Source organism: Heterodontus francisci, chromosome 39, assembly GCF_036365525.1.
Source record: "Heterodontus francisci isolate sHetFra1 chromosome 39, sHetFra1.hap1, whole genome shotgun sequence".
Classification (NCBI taxonomy): domain Eukaryota; kingdom Metazoa; phylum Chordata; class Chondrichthyes; order Heterodontiformes; family Heterodontidae; genus Heterodontus; species Heterodontus francisci.
Window position 1 is genome coordinate 42,065,822 of NC_090409.1, and position 13,782 is coordinate 42,079,603.

Here is a 13,782-nt window from a genome sequence, read left to right on the forward strand (position 1 = left end):
ACACTGTCAATATCCCACTCCTGTCTTTAACTCTACTGATATCCACACACTGCACACTGTCAATATCCCACTCCTGCCTATAACTATACTGATGTCTACACACTGTACACTGTCAATATCCCACTCCTTTCTATAACTATACTGATATCTACACACTGTACACTGTCAATATCCCACTCCTGTGTACAAATCTACTGATATCTGCACACTGGACACTGACAATATCCCACTCCTTTCTATAACTATACTGATATCTACACACTGTACACTGTCAATATCCCACTCCTGTGTACAAATCTACTGATATCTGCACACTGGACACTGACAATATCTAACTTCAGTGTATATCGCTACTGTGAGCCACTCACTCTCCTGTGTTAATATCGTACTCCTGCCTAGAAAATGACTGATTTCTACACAGTTTAAGTTATCAATATCCCACTCCTGTCTCTGTGTCTAATGAGAACGACACACGATGTGACAACAAGTGAAGGAGCATAAGGCAAATATCACACTTACCGCAGCCTTCAACACACTCTGCCACTGTACTGGGAAGCTACGTGTGAATGAAGGAGGTGGTACTTACCCAGCAGTGTTGTGTCGGTCGTACCAAGTGTAGTCACGGTGTGGGAATGTGTGTTACTAATCACGTCTTCATGAGGACTCTTATTCTCTGTCACTACTGCGGGTGATCTTTCTGAAGATAGAGAGAAGAGTTAGGTGAGGTCAAGTTCATCTTCAGATAAGAATACCGATACTGGAGAAGGCCATTCGGCCTCTCTAGACAGTTCAATCAGATTGTTGGTAGTTTGTATCTCAACACCATTCACTCGCCTTTGCTTCATATCCATTGGAACACCTAAACAACAAAAACCCAGCATGTCAATCATCACAGCTCTCCCCATTTCCCAGCATCATCTCTAGGTTCAGATTCCCACTCCCCTTTGTGTGAAGAAGTGCTTCGTGACATCACTCCTGAACGCCCTGGCTCTGATTTTAAGGTTTTGCCCCCTTGTTCTGGAATCCCCCAACCCCACCAGAGGAAATAGTTTCTCTCTATCGACCCGATCGAATCCTTTAATCATCTTAAACCCCCTCGATTCGATCACCCCCTTCATCTTCTACACTCGAGGGAATACAAGCCCAGTCTGTGCAACCCGTCCTCGTAATTTAACCCTTTCAGCCCCAGGATCATTCTGGTAACACTGCACTGCACCCCGCCCCCGAAGACAGTATATCCTTCCTGAGGGGAGGGGCCAGAACTGAAAACAGTCACTTGACACAGGCTCTGAGCAGAGCTTAAAATATCAGAAGCATAACTTCCACTACTTTGCATTCCAGACCCATTAATATAAAGTCAAACAATAAAGTATAGTTAGATAGAGGGAAACACCCCATTGCTGTTAATAACTGTACTGATAGTTACACACTGTACACTGACAATATCCCACTCCTGTCAATAACTGTACTGATAGTTACACACTGTACACTGACAATATCACACTCCTGTTAAGAACTGTACTGATAGTTACACACTGTACAATGACAATATCCCACTCCTGTTAAGAACTGTACTGATAGTTACACACTGTACACTGACAATATTCCACTCCTGTTAATAACTGTACTGATAGTTACATACTGTACACTGTCAATATCCCACTCCTGTTAATAACTGTACTGATAGTTACACACTGTACACTGACAATATCACACTCCTGTTAATAACTGTACTGATAGTTACATACTGGACACTGACAATATCCCACTCCTGTTAATAACTGTACTGATAGTTACACACTGTACACTGACAATATCACACTCCTGTTAATAACTGTACTGATAGTTACAGACTGGACACTGACAATATCCCACTCCTGTTAATAACTGTACTGACAGTTACACACTGTACACTGACAATATCGCACTCCGGTTAATAACAGTACTGATAGTTACACACTGGACACTGACAATATCCCACTCCTGTTAATAACTGTACTGATAGTTACACACTGTACACTGACAATATCCCACTCCTGTTAATAACTGTACTGATAGTTACATACTGGACACTGACAATATCCCACTCCTGTTAATAACTGTACTGATAGTTACACACTGTACACTGACAATATCGCACTCCGGTTAATAACTGTACTGATAGTTACACACTGTACACTGTCAATATCCCACTCCTGTTAATAACTGTACTGATATTTACACACTGTACACTGACAATATCACACTTCTGTTAATAACTGTAGTGATAGTTACACACTGGACACTGACAATATCCCACTCCTGTTAATAACTGTACTGATAGTTACACACTGTACACTGACAATATCACACTCCGGTTAATAACTGTACTGATAGTTACACACTGGACACTGACAATATCCCACTCCTGTTAATAACTGTACTGATAGTTACACACTGTACACTGACAATATCACACTCCGGTTAATAACTGTACTGATAGTTACACACTGTACACTGACAATATCCCACTCCTGTTAATAACTATACTGATAGTTACACACTGTACACAGACAATATCACACTCCAGTTAATAACTGTACTGATAGTTACACACTGGACACTGACATATCCCACTCCTGTTAATAACTGTACTGATAGTTACACACTGGACACTGACAATATCCCACTCCTGTTAATAACTGTACTGATAGTTACACACTGTACACTGACAATATCCCACTCCTATTAATAACTGTACTGATAGTTACATACTGTACACTGACAATATCCCACTCCTGTTAATAACAGTACTGATAGTTACACACTGTACACTGACAATGTCACACTCCTGTTAATAACTGTACTGATAGTTACACACTGGACACTGACAATATCCCACTCCTGTTAATAACTGTACTGATAGTTACACACTGGACACTGACAATATCACACTCCTGTTAATAACTGTACTGATAGTTACAAACTGTACACTGACAATATCACACTCCTGTTAATAACTGTACTGATAGTTACACACTGGACACTGACAATATCCCACTCCTGTTAATAACTGTACTGATAGTTACACACTGTACACTGACAATATCACACTCCTGTTAATAACTGTACTGATAGTTACACACTGTACACTGACAATATCACACTCCTGTTAATAAGTGTACTGATAGTTACACACTGTACACTGACAATATCACACTCCTGTTAATAATTGTATGGATAGTTACACACTGTACACTGACAATATCCCACTCCTGTTAATAACTGTACTGATAGTTACACACTGTACACTGACAATATCCCACTCCTGTTAATAACTGTACTGATAGTTACAAACTGTACACTGACAATATCACACTCCTGTCTATAACTATACTGATATCCACACACTGTACACTGTCAATATCCCACTCCTGTCTGTAACTAAACTGGTATCTACACACCGTACAATCTCAATATCCCTCTCCTGTCTATAACTATACTGATATCCACACACTGTGCACTGTCAATATCCCACTCCTGTCTATAACTATACTGATATCCACACACTGCACACTGTCAATATCCCACTCCTGTCGATAACTATACTGATATCCACACACTGTACACTGTCAATATCCCACTCCTGTCTATAACTATACTGATATCTACACACTGTACACTGTCAATATCCCAAACCTGTCTATAACTATACTGATATCTACAGACTGCACACTGTCAATATCCCACTCCTGTCGATAACTCCACTGATATCCACACACTGTACACTGTCAATATCCCACTCCTGTCTATAACTATACTGATATCTACACACTGTACACTGTCAATATCCCACTCCTGTCTATAACTATACTGATATCTACACACTGTACACTGTCAATATCCCACTCCTGTCTATAACTATACTGATATCTACACCCTGTACACTGTCAATATCCCACTCCTGTCTATAACTATACTGATATCTACACACTGTACACTGTCAATATCCCACTCCTGTCTATAACTATACTGATATCTACACACTGTACACTGTCAATATCCCACTCCTGTCTATAACTATACTGATATCTACACACTGTACACTGTCAATATCCCACTCCTGTCTATAACTATACTGATATCTACACCCTGTACACTGTCAATATCCCACTCCTGTTAATAACTATACTGATATCTACACACTGTACACTGTCAATATCCCACTCCTGTCTATAACTATACTGATATCTACACACTGCACACTGTCAATATCCCACTCCTGTCTCTAACTATACTGATATCTACACACTGTGCAGACTCAATGTCCCACTCCTGTCTATAACTATACTGATATCTACACACTGTACACTGTCAATATCCCACTCCTGTCTATAAATATAATGATATCTACACACTGTACACTGTCAATATCCCAATACTGTCTATAACTCTGCTGATATCTACACAGTGTACACTGTCAATATCCCACTCCTGTCGCTAACTCGACTGATATCTACACATTGCACACTGTCAATATCCCACTCCTGTCTATAACTATACTGATATCTACACACTGCACACTGTCAATATCCCACTCCTGTCTATAACTATACTGATATCCACACACTGTACACTGTCAATATCCCACTCCTGTCTATAACTATACTGATATCTACACATTGTACACTGTCAATATCCCACTCCTATCTATAACTATACTGATATCCACACACTGAACACTGTCAATATCCCACTACTGTCTGTAACTCTACTGATATCTGCACACTGCACACAGTCAATATCCCACTCCTGTCTATAAATATACTGATATCTACACACTGTACACTGTCAATATCCCACTCCTGTCTATAACTATACTGATATCTACACACTGTACACTGTCAATATCCCACTCCTGTCTATAACTATACTGATATCTACACACTGTACACTGTCAATATCCCACTCCTGTTAATAACTATTCTGATATCTACACACTGTACACTGTCAATATCCCACTCCTGTTAATAACTATACTGATATCTACACACTGTACACTGTCAATATCCCACTCCTGTCTATAACTATACTGATATCTACACACTGTACACTGTCAATATCCCACTCCTGTTAATAACTATACTGATATCTACACACTGTACACTGTCAATATCCCACTCCTGTCTATAACTATACTGATATCTACACACTGTACACTGTCAATATCCCACTCCTGTCTATAACTCTACTGATATCTACACACTGTACACTGTCAATATCCCACTCCTGTCTATAACTATACTGATATCTACACACTGCACACTGTCAATATCCCACTCCTGTCTATAACTATACTGATATCTACACACTGTACACTGTCAATATCCCAATACTGTCTATAAATATACTGATATCTACACACTGCACACTGTCAATATCCCACTCCTGTCTATAACTCTACTGATATCTACACACTGTACACTGTCAATATCCCAATCCTGTCTATAAATATACTGATATCTACACAATGCACACTGTCAATATCCCACTCCTGTCCATAACTCTACCGATATCTACACACTGTACACTGTCAATATCCCACTCCTGTCTTTAACTATACTGATATCGACACACTGTACACTGTCAATATCCCACTCCTGTCTTTAACTCTACTGATATCCACACACTGTACACTGTCAATATCCCACGACTGTCTATACCTCGACTGATATCCACACACTGTACACTGTCAATATCCCACTCCTGTCTATAACTCTACTGATATCTACACACCGTACACTGTCAATATCCCACTCCTGTCTATAACTATACTGATATCTACACACTGTACACTGTCAATAACCCACTCCTGTCTATAACTATACTGATATCCACACACTGTACACTGTCAATATCCCACTCCTGTCTATAACTATACTGATATCTACACACTGTACACTGTCAATAACCCACTCCTGTCTATAACTATACTGATATCCACACACTGTACACTGTCAATATCCCACTCCTGTCTATAACTATACTGATATCTACACACTGTACACTGTCAATAACCCACTCCTGTCTATAACTATACTGATATCCACACACTGTTCACTGTCAATATCCCACTCCTGTCTATAACTCTACTGATATCTACACGCTGTACACTGTCAATATCCCACTCCTGTCTATAACTATACTGATATCTACACACTGTACACTGTCAATAACCCACTCCTGTCTATAACTATACTGATATCCACACACTGTACACTGTCAATATCCCACTCCTGTCTATAACTATACTGATATCTACACACTGTACACTGTCAATAACCCACTCCTGTCTATAACTATACTGATATCTACACCCTGTACACTGTCAATATCCCACTCCTGTCTATAACTATACTGATATCTACACACTGTACACTGTCAATATCCCACTCCTGTCTATAACTATACTGATATCTACACCCTGTACACTGTCAATATCCCACTCCTGTCTATAACTATACTGATATCTACACACTGTACAATGTCAATATCCCACTCCTGTCTATAACTATACTGATATCTACACACTGTACACTGTCAATATCCCACTCCTGTCTATAACTATACTGATATCCACACACTGTTCACTGTCAATATCCCACTCCTGTCTATAACTCTACTGATATCCACACACCGTACACTGTCAATATCCCACTCCTGTCTATAACTCTACTGATATCTACACACTGTACACTGTCAATATCCCACTACTGTCTATACCTCGACTGATATCTACACACTGTACACTGTCAATATCCCACTCCTGTCTATAACTCAACTGATATCTACACACTGTACACTGTCAATATCCCACTCCTGTCTATAACTATACTGATATCTACACACTGCACACTGTCAATATCCCACTCCTGTCTATAACTATACTGATATCTACACACCGTACACTGTCAATATCCCACTCCTGTCTGTAACTATACTGATATCTACACACTGTACACTGTCAATATCCCACTCCTGTCTATAACTTGTCTGATATCTACACACTGTACACTGTCAATATCCCACTCCTGTCTATAACTCTACTGATATCCACACACTGTACACTGTCAATATCCCACTCCTGTCTACAACTATTCTGATATCTTCACAATGTACACTGTCAATATCCCACTCCTGTCTATAACTATCCTGATATCTACACACTGTACACTGTCAATATCCCACTCCTGTCTATAACTATACTGATATCTACACACTGTACACTGTCAATATCCCACTCCTGTCTATAACTAAACTGATATCCACACACTGTACACTGTCAATATCCCACTCCTGTCTATAACTATACTGATATCCACACACTGCACACTGTCAATATCCCACTCCTGTCTATAACTATACTGATATCCACACACTGCACACTGTCAATATCCCACTCCTGTCTATAACTCTACTGATATCTACACACTGTACACTGTCAATATCCCACTCCTGTCTATAACTAAACTGATATCCACACACTGTACACTGTCAATATCCCACTCCTGTCTATAACTATACTGATATCCACACACTGCACACTGTCAATATCCCACTCCTGTCTATAACTATACTGATATCTACACACTGTACACTGTCAATATCCCACTCCTGTCTATAACTCTACTGATATCTACACATTGTACACTGTCAATATCCCACTCCTGTCTATAACTATACTGATATCTACACACTGTACACTGTCAATATCCCACTCCTGTCTATAACTCTCCTGATATCCACACACTGTACACTGTCAATATCCCACTCCTGTCTATAACTATACTGATATCTACACACTGTACACTGTCAATATCCCACTCCTGTCTATAACTCTACTGATATCCACACACTGTACACTGTCAATATCCCACTCCTGTCTATAACTAAACTGATATCCATACACTGTACACTGTCAATATCCCACTCCTGTCTATAACTCTACTGATATCCACACACTGTACACTGTCAATATCCCACTCCTGTCTACAACTATTCTGATATCTTCACAATGTACACTGTCAATATCCCACTCCTGTCTATAACTATACTGATATCTACACACTGTACACTGTCAATATCCCACTCCTGTCTATAACTATACTGATATCTACACACTGTACACTGTCAATATCCCACTCCTGTCTATAACTAAACTGATATCCACACACTGTACACTGTCAATATCCCACTCCTGTCTATAACTATACTGATATCTACACACTGTACACTGTCAATATCCCACTCCTGTCTATAACTCTACTGATATCCACACACTGTACACTGTCAATATCCCACTCCTGTCTATAACTAAACTGATATCCACACACTGTACACTGTCAATATCCCACTCCTGTCTATAACTCTACTGATATCCACACACTGTACACTGTCAATATCCCACTCCTGTCTACAACTATTCTGATATCTTCACAATGTACACTGTCAATATCCCACTCCTGTCTATAACTATCCTGATATCTACACACTGTACACTGTCAATATCCCACTCCTGTCTATAACTATACTGATATCTACACACTGTACACTGTCAATATCCCACTCCTGTCTATAACTAAACTGATATCCACACACTGTACACTGTCAATATCCCACTCCTGTCTATAACTATACTGATATCTACACACTGTACACTGTCAATATCCCACTCCTGTCTATAACTATACTGATATCCACACACTGCACACTGTCAATATCCCACTCCTGTCTATAACTATACTGATATCTACACACTGTACACTGTCAATATCCCACTCCTGTCTATAACTAAACTGATATCCACACACTGTACACTGTCAATATCCCACTCCTGTCTATAACTATACTGATATCCACACACTGCACACTGTCAATATCCCACTCCTGTCTATAACTATACTGATATCTACACACCGTACACTGTCAATATCCCACTCCTGTCTATAACTATACTGATATCCACACACTGTACACTGTCAATATCCCACTCCTGTCTATAACTATACTGATATCTACACACTGTACACTGTCAATATCCCACTCCTGTCTATAACTATACTGATATCCACACACTGTACACTGTCAATATCCCACTCCTGTCTATAACTATATTGATATCTACACCCTGTACACTGTCAATATCCCACTCCTGTCTATAACTATACTGATATCTTCACACTGTACACTGTCAATATCCCACTCCTGTCTATAACTATACTGATATCTACACACTGTACACTGTCAATATCCCACTCCTGTCTATAACTATACTGATATCCACACACTGTACACTGTCAATATCCCACTCCTGTCTATAACTATATTGATATCTACACCCTGTACACTGTCAATATCCCACTCCTGTCTATAACTATACTGATATCTTCACACTGTACACTGTCAATATCCCACTCCTGTCTATAACTATATTGATATCTACACACTGTACACTGTCAATATCCCACTCCTGTCTATAACAATACTGATATCTACACACTGCACACTGTCAATATCCCACTCCTGTCTATAACTATACTGATATCTACACACACTACACTGTCAATATCCCACTCCTGTCTATAACTATACTGATATCTACACACTGCACACTGTCAATATCCCACTCCTGTCTCTAACTATACTGATATCTACACACTGTACACTGTCAATATCCCTCTCCTGTCTATAAATATAATGATATCTACACACTGTACACTGTCAATGTCCCACTCCTGTCTATAACTATACTGATATCTACACACTGTACACTGTCAATATCCCTCTCCTGTCTATAAATATAATGATATCTACACACTGTACACTGTCAATATCCCAATACTGTCTATAACTCTGCTGATATCTACACAGTGTACACTGTCAATATCCCACTCCTGTCGCTAACTCGACTGATATCTACGCACTGCACACTGTCAATATCCCACTCCTGTCTATAACTATACTGATATCTACACACTGCACACTGTCAATATCCCACTCCTGTCTATAACTATACTGATATCCACACACTGTACACTGTCAATATCCCACTCCTGTCTATAACTATACTGATATCTACACACTGTACACTGTCAATATCCCACTCCTATCTATAACTATACTGATATCCACACACTGAACACTGTCAATATCCCACTACTGTCTGTAACTCTACTGATATCCACACACTGCACACTGTCAATATCCCACTCCTGTCTATAAATATACTGATATCTACACACTGTACACTGTCAATATCCCACTCCTGTCTATAAATATACTGATATCTACACACTGCACACTGTCAATATCCCACTCCTGTCTATAACTATACTGATATCTACACACTGTCTTTTGGGCCTCCTTATCTCGAGAGACAATGGATACGCGCCTGGAGGTGGTCAGTGGTTTGTGAAGCAGCGCCTGGAGTGGCTATAAAGGCCAATTCTGGAGTGACAGGCTCTTCCACAGGTGCTGCAGAGAAATTTGTTTGTTGGGGCTGTTGCACAGTTGGCTCTCCCCTTGCGCCTCTGTCTTTTTTCCTGCCAACTACTAAGTCTCTTCGACTCGCCACAATTTAGCCCTGTCTTTATGGCTGCCCGCCAGCTCTGGCGAATGCTGGCAACTGACTCCCACGACTTGTGATCAATGTCACACGATTTCATGTCGCGTTTGCAGACGTCTTTATAACGGAGACATGGACGGCCGGTGGGTCTGATACCAGTGGCGAGCTCGCTGTACAATGTGTCTTTGGGGATCCTGCCATCTTCCATGCGGCTCACATGGCCAAGCCATCTCAAGCGCCGCTGACTCAGTAGTGTGTATAAGCTGGGGATGTTGGCCGCTTCAAGGACTTCTGTGTTGGAGATATAGTCCTGCCACCTGATGCCAAGTATTCTCCGAAGGCAGCGAAGATGGAATGAATTGAGACGTCGCTCTTGGCTGGCATACGTTGTCCAGGCCTCGCTGCCGTAGAGCAAGGTACTGAGGACACAGGCCTGATACACTCGGACTTTTGTGTTCCGTGTCAGTGCGCCATTTTCCCACACTCTCTTGGCCAGTCTGAACATAGCAGTGGAAGCCTTACCCATGCGCTTGTTGATTTCTGCATCTAGAGACAGGTTACTGGTGATAGTTGAGCCTAGGTAGGTGAACTCTTGAACCACTTCCAGAGCGTGGTCGCCAATATTGATGGATGGAGCATTTCTGACATCCTGCCCCATGATGTTCGTTTTCTTGAGGCTGATGGTTAGGCCAAATTCATTGCAGGCAGACGCAAACCTGTCGATGAGACTCTGCAGGCATTCTTCAGTGTGAGATGTTAAAGCAGCATCGTCAGCAAAGAGGAGTTCTCTGATGAGGACTTTCCGTACTTTGGACTTCGCTCTTAGATGGGCAAGGTTGAACAACCTGCCCCCTGATCTTGTGTGGAGGAAAATTCCTTCTTCAGAGGATTTGAACGCATGTGAAAGCAGCAGGGAGAAGAAAATCCCAAAAAGTGTGGGTGCGAGAACACAGCCCTGTTTCACACCACTCAGGATAGGAAAGGGCTCTGATGAGGAGCCACCATGTTGAATTGTGCCTTTCATATTGTCATGGAATGAGGTGATGATACTTAGTAGCTTTGGTGGACATCCGATCTTTTCTAGTAGTCTGAAGAGACCACGTCTGCTGACGAGGTCAAAGGCTTTGGTGAGATCAATGAAAGCAATGTAGAGGGGCATCTGTTGTTCACGGCATTTCTCCTGTATCTGACGAAGGGAGAACAGCATGTCAATAGTCGATCTCTCTGCACGAAAGCCACACTGTGCCTCAGGGTAGACGCGCTCGGCCAGCTTCTGGAGCCTGTTCAGAGCGACTCGAGCAAAGACTTTCCCCACTATGCTGAGCAGGGAGATTCCACGGTAGTTGTTGCAGTCACCGCGGTCACCTTTGTTTTTATAGAGGGTGATGATGTTGGCATCGCGCATGTCCTGGGGTACTGCTCCCTCGTCCCAGCACAGGCATAGCAGTTCATGTAGTGCTGAGAGTATAGCAGGCTTGGCACTCTTGATTATTTCAGGGGTAATACTGTCCTTCCCAGGGGCTTTTCCGCTGGCTAGGGAATCAATGGCATCACTGAGTTCCGATTTGGTTGGCTGTATGTCCAGCTCATCCATGACTGGTAGAGGCTGGGCTGCATTGAGGGCAGTCTCAGTGACAGCATTCTCCCTGGAGTACAGTTCTAGGTAGTGCTCAACCCAGCGGTCCATCTGTTTGCGTTGGTCACTGATTATGTCCCCCGATTTAGATTTGAGGGGGGTGATCTTCTTGATGGTTGGCCCAAGAGCTCTCTTCATGCCATCATACTGTACACACACTGTACACTGTCAATATCCCACTCCTGTCTATAACTATGCTGATATCTACACACTGTACACTGTCAATATCCCACTCCTGTTAATAACTATACTGATATCTACACACTGTACACTGTCAATATCCCACTCCTGTCTATAACTATACTGATATCTACACACTGTACACTGTCAATATCCCACTCCTGTCTATAAATATACTGATATCTACACACTGCACACTGTCAATATCCCACTCCTGTCTATAACTCTACTGATATCTACACACTGTACACTGTCAATATCCCACTCCTGTCTATAACTATACTGATATCTACACACTGCACACTGTCAATATCCCACTCCTGTCTATAACTATACTGATATCTACACACTGTACACTGTCAATATCCCAATACTGTCTATAAATATACTGATATCTACACACTGCACACTGTCAATATCCCACTCCTGTCTATAACTCTACTGATATCTACACACTGTACACTGTCAATATCCCAATCCTGTCTATAACTATACTGATATCTACACACTGCACACTGTCAATATCCCACTCCTGTCCATAACTCTATCGATATCTACACACTGTACACTGTCAATATCCCACTCCTGTCCATAACTCTACCGATATCTACACACTGTACACTGTCAATATCCCACTCCTGTCTATAACTATACTGATATCTACACACTGTACACTGTCAATATCCCACTCCTGTCTTTAACTCTACTGATATCCACACACTGTACACTGTCAATATCCCACGACTGTCTATACCTCGACTGATATCCACACACTGTACACTGTCAATATCCCACTCCTGTCTATAACTCTACTGATATCTACACACCGTACACTGTCAATATCCCACTCCTGTCTATAACTATACTGATATCTACACACTGTACACTGTCAATAACCCACTCCTGTCTATAACTATACTGATATCCACACACTGTACACTGTCAATATCCCACTCCTGTCTATAACTATACTGATATCTACACACTGTACACTGTCAATAACCCACTCCTGTCTATAACTATACTGATATCCACACACTGTACACTGTCAATATCCCACTCCTGTCTATAACTATACTGATATCTACACACTGTACACTGTCAATAACCCACTCCTGTCTATAACTATACTGATATCCACACACTGTACACTGTCAATATCCCACTCCTGTCTATAACTATACTGATATCTACACACTGTACACTGTCAATATCCCACTCCTGTCTATAACTATACTGATATCCACACACTGTACACTGTCAATAACTCACTCCTGTCTATAACTATACTGATATCCACACACTGCACACTGTCAATATCCCACTCCTGTCTATAACTATACTGATATCTACACACTGTACA

At 41.1% G+C, this 13,782-nt stretch overlaps 1 protein-coding gene across 1 annotated transcript in view; it reads right to left on the bottom strand.

Moving 5' to 3' along the window:
* LOC137352793 (mucin-22-like) overlaps positions 1 to 13,782 on the bottom strand; it is a 191,329-nt gene that overhangs the window by 55,617 nt on the left and 121,930 nt on the right. The window contains exon 6 of the mRNA XM_068018621.1: positions 587 to 697. Within this exon, the coding sequence (XP_067874722.1) occupies positions 587 to 697 (111 nt within the window). The remainder of the gene's footprint in view (positions 1 to 586; positions 698 to 13,782) is intronic.